We start from the raw sequence: 8660 nt of genomic DNA on the forward strand, positions 1-8660 counted from the left end.
AAAATAAAAAAAACTAAAAAAAAAAAATATCTTCCCCTCCTTCCAGAAAAAGATTATACATCTGTTTCACACATAGAGCGCCTTCCACATTCTTCTGTCTGCCAGAAGCTTTTAGGGATGCACACCACTTGATGCCTGAGTGAATGGCGCACTGTGCAGAGTGGGAGTTGAGTTTTAAACACAGCACAGTCATCTATCTGAACGAGATGTAGCACTCAGGCCACGACAGAGCCCAACATTTTCCAGCTCATCTGAAGGATCAAAATATGAACAAACAGAATAGCTGTACATAAAAAAAAAGAAAAGAAGATGTAGCGGATAATTTTGCTACATTCAACACGGAACGCACGAGGACGACGTTCCCTTAATACAACTCTTGAGAAAATACCAGAAGACGTACAGTACAGATAGTCATCTCAGTAGCATGGAGAACAGGACAAGCTCCACACCATTTTTTTTTTTTAAACCAGGGGTGAAAGGCCTTTAGTGTCAACAGTGCGTCTTGTTGAAAACGGTGCCGAGGCAATTGCAGCCAACGTGATTTATGGCCTTCCTGAGTGTTAGTAAAAGGCTTAATGCAACTCTAAACAGATTTCACATAGTCTTTGCCCTGCAGAGAACCTTTTATGTTCAGAGGTGAACGTCCCACATTTAGAAACATTTACAGTTTATACAGTTGGAAAACACTGTCGTCAATTTATTTTTAATAACATGTCACAGACTATTACTTTGGCACTAAAGAGCAAAGGCTGATAGATGAAATGCCACTGACTATGTTAAAGCATTCTCCACCCCGCTTATGTTTAAATTAAAGGTGCGTTTGCTTGCACTGTAGTGTCCGCTTGAAATCTGGTTTCCTTTCTTAAAAAAAAAAAAAGAAAAAAAAGTGTGGGTTTAATTTCAGGTTAACTGGACTGGAATAAGAAAGTGCTAGATTCCTGTTGTAAAAACATCACAACAAGTCCCACTCAACCTTGATTTGTGATGAAAGCGACGTTTAAAAGAATATAATCTCATTGCATCTTGCATCCCCTATTTACATTATTAGTGATAGCAATGCCTAAACTGCTTTCAGCGTAGGGGCTGGAATAATCTGAGGACCGTCACGTTTTAGAGTAATCTACCAAACACAACTACAAAGTCACTATCCATTTCTCCCGTCTTGACCCAGTAGCATTCATAATTCTGTGAGCACGCAGTAGCAGAGAGAATGTTGCACTTCATTAGGTTTTCAAAAAGTGAGAGGCGCTTGTGTAAGTTGGACAGACTTATTTTGACACCATCAATTAGTTTTAGATCTTGTAAAAGCATAAATCATGCACGCACCTATGTTTTTATTATTGGTTTATACATGCTTGACACTAACCCGGCCTCTGACAAGTAAAGCAGACAGCAGCAAGGCAAGAGACAGTTGTGCGTCCGAATTTCTTCTTTATCAGGTTTGCTCCTTTTCCTACACCATACGGTCACATTATATTCAACGGCCGTGAATCACAGGGTGCTGCACTCTTCGCATTTGATTAGAAATGAACCAAGCTGTTGTTCCCCTCTGACCATTCCCATCACAGTTAGACAGAAAAAAAAAAAAAGAAAGAAAGAAAGAGACAAAACATCCAGTGTTATCATCTACAAAAATATAAAGCAGCTGCTTCACTGGTATTGAATAGGAGGTCACTGGAAGAACAAATCATTTGTATTGATATCGCTTTCTTGTCCATAATTTTTAAGGCTACAGTGAAGCTATGATTATTTGAAAGTTTAAAAAAAAAGTCAGTCTCTAAATCATCAGAATGACATATTAAGGCTTTTCAGCAGCTTGGTAGTTTCCATAAGAGGAAATGAGGATTTTGTGGAACTATACAGCTAACGTGACAAAAGACAAAGTCAGTCATTTCCATATATGTAGAAGATGGAGAAGCTGCGGTTTAGCTTCACTCCAACCCATATTCAATAATGCAGCCCCATTTGAAAAAGTTCAAGCTCGTTCACACGGTTGAGTAATGTGCATTCGTTCTTTCTAGGAGCAAGAGAGAAAAAGGCCAATAGACAACCAGCGGTCGTACCTGAAACCATCATGGACAGTACCACAAGGTGCTTTCACGTCCAAGTCAATCAGACGTGAATGCAATGCTACTTATAACAGTCAACAAAAAAAGTCAGTGGCATCTTAAAGAAAGCCAGGCCTTTCTTTAAGATGCCACACAATCAGAATGTGCAGGAATTGGAGATGCGGTTTCTTCCGCTTGAATCGATTAAGACGAAGTGTGGCAGCGTTTCCTAAAGGCCACAGATTGGATTATTGTCCACGCAACGTGCGCTCGCCAAACCCCCCAAATTCCGACTTTTGAAACGCAGTAGCCGTTTGCCTTTTCAGTAAGACCTTCGTGTAGCCTTTCCACTGAATCAACTTATTTAGTTTGTGATTGCCTTACAATAGCTTTCCAGCTGGTTAGTTAAGAGCCCCCCATATTGTCCGCCAATGGACGAAAAGTCCCCCCGTGAAGAGACTTCAGAATGACAATAGGGCGATAATCTAAAAACCAAAGATCATTCACGTGATACGGGAGGCTGAATGATGGCAGGCGGCTCAACATTAGGCGTTTGAGAACGTTTATTAAATGACTCCAGGAATGAAAAATAGTGGCCTGAACACTGTACCTCTCTAATTCTAAATGGACATTACTGAGCAAATCAGGTAAACGTGGTTAAGTGCATTCAGTGATTGTCCGTCAGGGCTGACGGACAGAGAAGGAGACGTAGGAACAGACAGGAATGAACTCGGAGGTAAGAAAATATGCATTAAATCTCACCAGACGCGCTCAGGTCCACGACACTTTGGAGAAGCAGAGCGACCCAGAGAGCGCAGGCTGGACATCTCCAGAGACGCTGGCACGCCGCTGTCCGAGTTGGATACATTCCTCCGGCTCTGCGTTTCACTCTTCGCCCGCTTTTCACATCCACTGCACTCACTGAAAAAAATATCTATCAATTTGCGAGCTCCCCTCCAAACTGTCCCCCGACTCAAATTACAGTGTCTTTAATAGCGCGTCCGCTGTTTCCCTCGCGGTTTTTAAAGCGCACCAAAAAATCCCCTCCGTTGAAAGAGTGTGAATCCGAAAGAAAGGTGTCTGACTCTCTTGGATTCTGTGTGTTCCTCTTAGTTGGAGCCCAGGTCACTTTTCCCTTCTCTTCCTCCAACTGAGCGAAATCCTTTCTGCAAACTTCACCGAGAAAAGTGGCCACATGGCTCTGATTAGCTATGTGTCGCCACCCTGCGTTCATTGCGGGAACTGCAGCCATAAAAGTGGCTTTTAAAAGTTTGGATTAGTTTGTGTACGTTTACATATGACCTTAAATTTAATCCATATCCTTTCCTTCAGAAGGAGAGGACAACAAAAAAAAAATCATCAGCTCGCTTCACATCTCCCCCTTTTCTGCGTGCATGGCACAGAGGGAAGGGGAGGTGGGCGACACCAAGTTCAGTCTAAGGAAACATTTGGAGCGCTCACACACATTGAAACTAATATTATAAGTCCAGAGTCACGGTATTATGACTAAACCTCAACTTTTACATAACTCTAACCCACTTCTGGCTGTTCACATTCTGTCTCTGTACACACAAAGTATTTCTGGGGATGGGGGTAAGAATGGTGTTACCTTAGCATCTCCTATATTGTGACCTAACCCTGCTCATTACAAGAAACTACAATCTCATCCTCTGCGAAGTACGTTTTAATTTCTTCATAATGCTTAGGACTGGGTTACTCTGAACTCAAGATCAGAGAGAGGGTGTAGTAGGTTGCCTACACATGTTGGGGCTTCACCGCTGATATCCCCGCCCTACAGCAGTCCCACAAAGTCAACAGCCAACTCCTGGGGATCCCTTATGAAAACCTTGCTTTGCTACCTCCATAGATAATCAACAGTCATCTCTGAAGAGCTGCTGCTAGCCAGAGTCTGGAAGTAAAACTGTCCAAGCATCCTGTAAACCTCGAGATAGCACAAGGACACGTCCAAGTGGGTGTTAAGTGGATTAAAAGCCTAGGTTTTGCTTCTGTGTCCAATTCCTATAGTTCTGAATATTGTATGTCCACTTTTGTTTTTGCATTGTCCCTGAGTGGCTGCAGAAATTAAGAATATGATGATTATGAGGGCTGAGGGATACAAAACAGCACAATGCAATAGTTGCCAAAAGTTGTAAACAAAACCAAAGCTGGGGTCAATTCAGACAATTGAAATAAAATAAAGACTGCAATTCTTCAGCTTTACACATCAGGATGAGCATAATTATTTCATGCCAGAGGTTGTTACTTTGAAAAAAGGGACATTTTCAGACATTTAAATTCTACTTTTCTCAATGTAAGTGAAACGAGTCTAACATTAAGTTATGTACACTGTTAACTTCTTAAAACAGCAACTTCAAGCACTTCAAGTGGTTTAAGTGTCTACTTCTGGTGAATGTGAGCATCTTTTCAACCACAGAAAAAAGTGTGTGTGTGTGTGTTTGTGTGTCCGCGTGTGCAGAATTGTGAATGATTTCACCAAAAATTTCAACAAAGGGCTGTTAGGCTTCAGCGATAAACCAAAGGAAAAGCTAATTTAAACAAAATAACTGTTTAACCAAAAGGAATTGGCCGCAACGACTGATTATAGTTTAGAGAAATGTGTGAGGTGATGTGCACCATGTGTCAGCTTAACTTTCCTTTTAAATCTGCTGTTTGAGCAGCCAAATTAAGTTAACCAAAGCTGTTTTTTAGGTGGTTTTCTCTGTAATAAGTAGCCTCAGAGAAGTGGAAAAAGTTGGGAAGGGGAAGACCTCACCCATGCACCAATCAAGATGTAAGATCATTTCTGACACGGGCCTATTTTGAGTCTTTGATGTCGGCCGACTTCATTTAGCCAAAAGTAGGATATGATTATTAAAATTGCAACCATGCATGGTGAGAGTCATCTAACTTTAATAGTGGGATGGATCAGGGTTCTGAAGGTCTCTTTGAAGAGCAGCTCCCTCAGGCTTTCTACGCTGGCCACAGCCCGAGGCTCTTTGTTACAAAGTTGGTAATGGTGTCTCAATTAATAAAGGAGAATGAAATTATGAGAGTAATGATGGTCTTTAAAAAAAAAAAAATATCTGCCACATCTTCTCGGTTTGTGTTTTTCCAAACTTTCTCTCTTTTTTGTCCAAACCTCTAATAACACTCATAATTTGTGTTTAATCGGATTTTCCTTGCATTTAAAAGTTCTAGAACTTTTCTTTACTCAGCAGATAGTCCCAGTTTACACATAAATAAATGGCTGACACATAATGTTGGACTAACCACATTCTCTTTATTCCCCACGTTTGCCCGATTGCCATAGATTCATTGATGCCCATAGAATTCTAACAGAGTCAGAATTAGACTCTTTTTCCTTTCAAATTACTCATTTACCTTTCAAATGCCTGTTGCACTTTTTCACCCCGCTGCCGTTTGGTGTGTTCTGGAACATACTGCATTAAATATTAATATACAGCAAATAAAGCGATGGAGGTAACTTCGCCAGGTCACTACCATAGTCTCCCTGCATCAAGAGAAACAGAAACATTTACTCCGCTACAGACCATTGTTTTACAGACCACCGAAGAAGAAACACTGGACTCTGCAAAACCATGTATAGGATATCGCACAGCCTCTCTCTATATTTTCCCTTCGTCTCAAATCCTAATCTTTCCATTAAACACAAACTAAGTTCCAGGGAACAATGGGCAATAGAAGTGGGGAGTCTCCCGAAGCATTTGTTTCTTTTTGGAGTGAGAGACGCATGATGAATGGACGGGAGAAGTCTGTGTGGTCAGAAATGTTGTAACTTCTCTTGTCCTGTTGCTTTGTAAAAGCATAATAAAAAAAACTGGTTACGTCTTAAACATGTCTAGGTAAGTTAGTAGGACATGGTTAATTTATATACCATAGAGGTTTAATTGTAAGACACTTCCTGGACTTTTAAGTGGTTGCATGTCAGGCAGAGGTGTGACAGTGATGATGAATAATAAAACAATATATTAATTTAAGTTTATGTGATAGCTTTTTAGGATTTTTAAATTGTACTTGCCAATTTCAAGATTTCATAGTCTGACGTAACATTAAAATATAGCTACTGTGTGATGTGCTTCCAACATTATCAAATACTGTAGCCTGTAAAATTACAAGTACTAGTATCTCACAATAGAACAACACTTGAGTAACGTTAGACTGGGTAGTTAACTAGGTAGTGTTAGATTCCCTGTTTCTGGATGACTAACTTAGTTACTAGCAGCTTCAAAAACCAGGATTTTGTCAAACATGCCATCACAAAGGACGGAAATTTGAGATTGGACACGTTTAAAAAAACAAAACAAAACAAACACTTTGTACATTGTGTCCTTTATATATCTGCAGTCTATAGTAAGATTAACAATCAACAGCTAAAATAATTAATTAAGACTGACCTTTTTAAGTGTAGTTGCTTTCTACCTAAGTGCTGCAACTTCTTTACTAAGTGAGTGTTTGTCACGTCCTAAAACGGAGATTAATATGTTTAGATTCAGTGTGACTTGCGATATCCACCCCCCAAAAAAACCATCTATAACTCCATTTAAAAATAATGAAAAGATTCTCCTCAAGTTGAAGTTCAACAAAGGAAGGTTGTCATCCCTCATCGTTCTACCAAAATCCCAGGATCAGTTGCAGCTAATTTGTATTACCTCAATTAGGCACTCAATCCACCTAATAGTGTTTTCAGGTGAGCCCCTAGAGCCCTTCATTATTTCAGCAGATGCTGCTCCTTCATGGCACATAACCTAAATAATTGGTTCCATACTTTCATCAAACCCGCAGCCATAATGCTGAGAAAGTAGGATACTGTAAAGACCCAGAAACGAATTCTTTGTATTGTGATTCTGTTAACATTGTGCTGCCGTGACCAACTGACATCACCAAACTTTTGAATTCTTCTTTCAGTTGTTGCTTGTTTTGGGGGGTTCCACCCTTCGGTCTCCTCTTTAGCTCTTTAGTCTCCACTTCTTGCCCCTGATGAACTCAGTGGTTGTTTTGACAGTGTGTCTTGGGTCATTATCTCGCTGCATGATGAACGATCTCCCAATAAGTTTGCTTGCATCTTACTTTATGTTGGCAGACGAAACGTTTCTGTAGACGTCCGAGTTCATTTCGCGGCTGCCATCATGTGTTACATCATCAATGAAGATTAATGAGCCCGTCCCAGAAGAAGCCATGCAAGTCCAAGCCATGTCATTACCTCCACTGTGTTTCACAGATGAGCTTGTGCATTTGGGATCATGAGCACATTCTTTCTTTCTCTATACTTTAGCCTTTCCATCACTTTGTCTCATCAGTCCATCAGTTTTTTTGAGGCTCGTCTCTTTACTTTTTAGCAAAAGCCAGCCTGGCCTTCCTATTCTTTTTGCTATAACGCGTGGTTTGCATCTTCTGGTGTAGCGTCTGTACTTTTGTTCAGGAAGTCTTCTGCGAACAGCAGATTGTGATGCCTTCACTCCTGCCCTCTGGAGGTTGTTGCTGATCTCGCTAACACTTGTTTTAGGGTCTTTCTCTACAGCTCTCACCGTGTTTCTGTCGTCAACTGCTGCTGTTTTGCTTGGTCTGCCCATTCGTCATCTGTTCCTTAGCACACCAGTGGTTTGTTTCTTCTCCAGGTACACTCCAAATGCTCTTACTGGCTTTGGCAAATATTTGTGCAATGGCTTTGATAGATTTTTCATCCTCTCTCAGCTTTGCCATTCACCCGTGGACACTCTCTGGTTTACATGTTGGTTACACCTCTTAACTATAAATGCATTAAGAACTGGCAAAACCCAAATTGGAAACGGAACGTGGACATTCAGTGCTATTTGTTGTTTGAATAATCAATGCCATAAGACACCTGGGCAACAAAATACACCTGTCAATCGCGTCATGTTCCAATGCTTTTGCTCACATGGAAAATGGGTGGGTTCAAACCAATGGTGCAAACTTCCAAGCTGTGTATCCGACCCAAATCTAAATAAATAAATAAAGCAAAAATGTAGATCTCTTGTCTCATATTCATCCTTTGACCTTAAACTAAAATGCTTCAGCTACAGCAAAAATAAAGGAATTGGCCTCACTATCCAATACCTTTAGAGGGAAGTGTATATTAAAAGTCTAAGGTAATGACAATGTAAGCAATCTCATTAATAATCCTAAAAGTGACAGAATGACAAAACAATATATTCATATAGTGAGATGTTATGGGTGACTATTCAAAACCGTAGGTGAACAGACAGAACCACAAGATCCAGGAGCGTGAGGCCTGGTTTCACTGTGCAACAGCCTCTCTCATTTCCTTAGTCTTCATCCAAGGACTGTGAGAATGATGTCTTTGTCTGCAGCACTGGCCACTTTTAGCACGAGAGCAATAACCAGACCATTCTAAAAACACACGGCTCCGTGCCAGCTCTACAGAAAGCCATTTGGACATCTAATGGCCGCGGACCAGGCCAGCTTAATGTAAGGCTCGTTGTGATTACCTGACGTAATGACAGCCAATCCAAATACAGCCTGTGAGCCATTAGAAGCCAAACGAGAGGAGCGCGTTATGCACTGTGACTCTCGAGGGGATCGAGAGCAACTGTACAAGGCAGTTCAACATCT

The 8660-nt window shown here is 40.8% G+C and overlaps 1 protein-coding gene across 2 annotated transcripts in view; it reads right to left on the reverse strand.

Annotated features, from left to right (window-relative positions):
* ror1 (receptor tyrosine kinase-like orphan receptor 1) overlaps positions 1-3224 on the reverse strand; it is a 114367-nt gene extending 111143 nt beyond the window's left edge. For both annotated transcript variants that reach the window (XM_067514142.1, XM_067514141.1), the window contains exon 1: positions 2811-3224. In XM_067514142.1, coding sequence (XP_067370243.1) covers positions 2811-2916 — 106 coding nt within the window. In that variant the 5' untranslated portion in view covers positions 2917-3224. The remainder of the gene's footprint in view (positions 1-2810) is intronic.
* Positions 3225-8660: the final 5436 nt, after the last annotated feature.

This window comes from Channa argus, chromosome 8 (assembly GCF_033026475.1).
Source record: "Channa argus isolate prfri chromosome 8, Channa argus male v1.0, whole genome shotgun sequence".
Classification (NCBI taxonomy): Eukaryota; Metazoa; Chordata; class Actinopteri; order Anabantiformes; family Channidae; genus Channa; species Channa argus.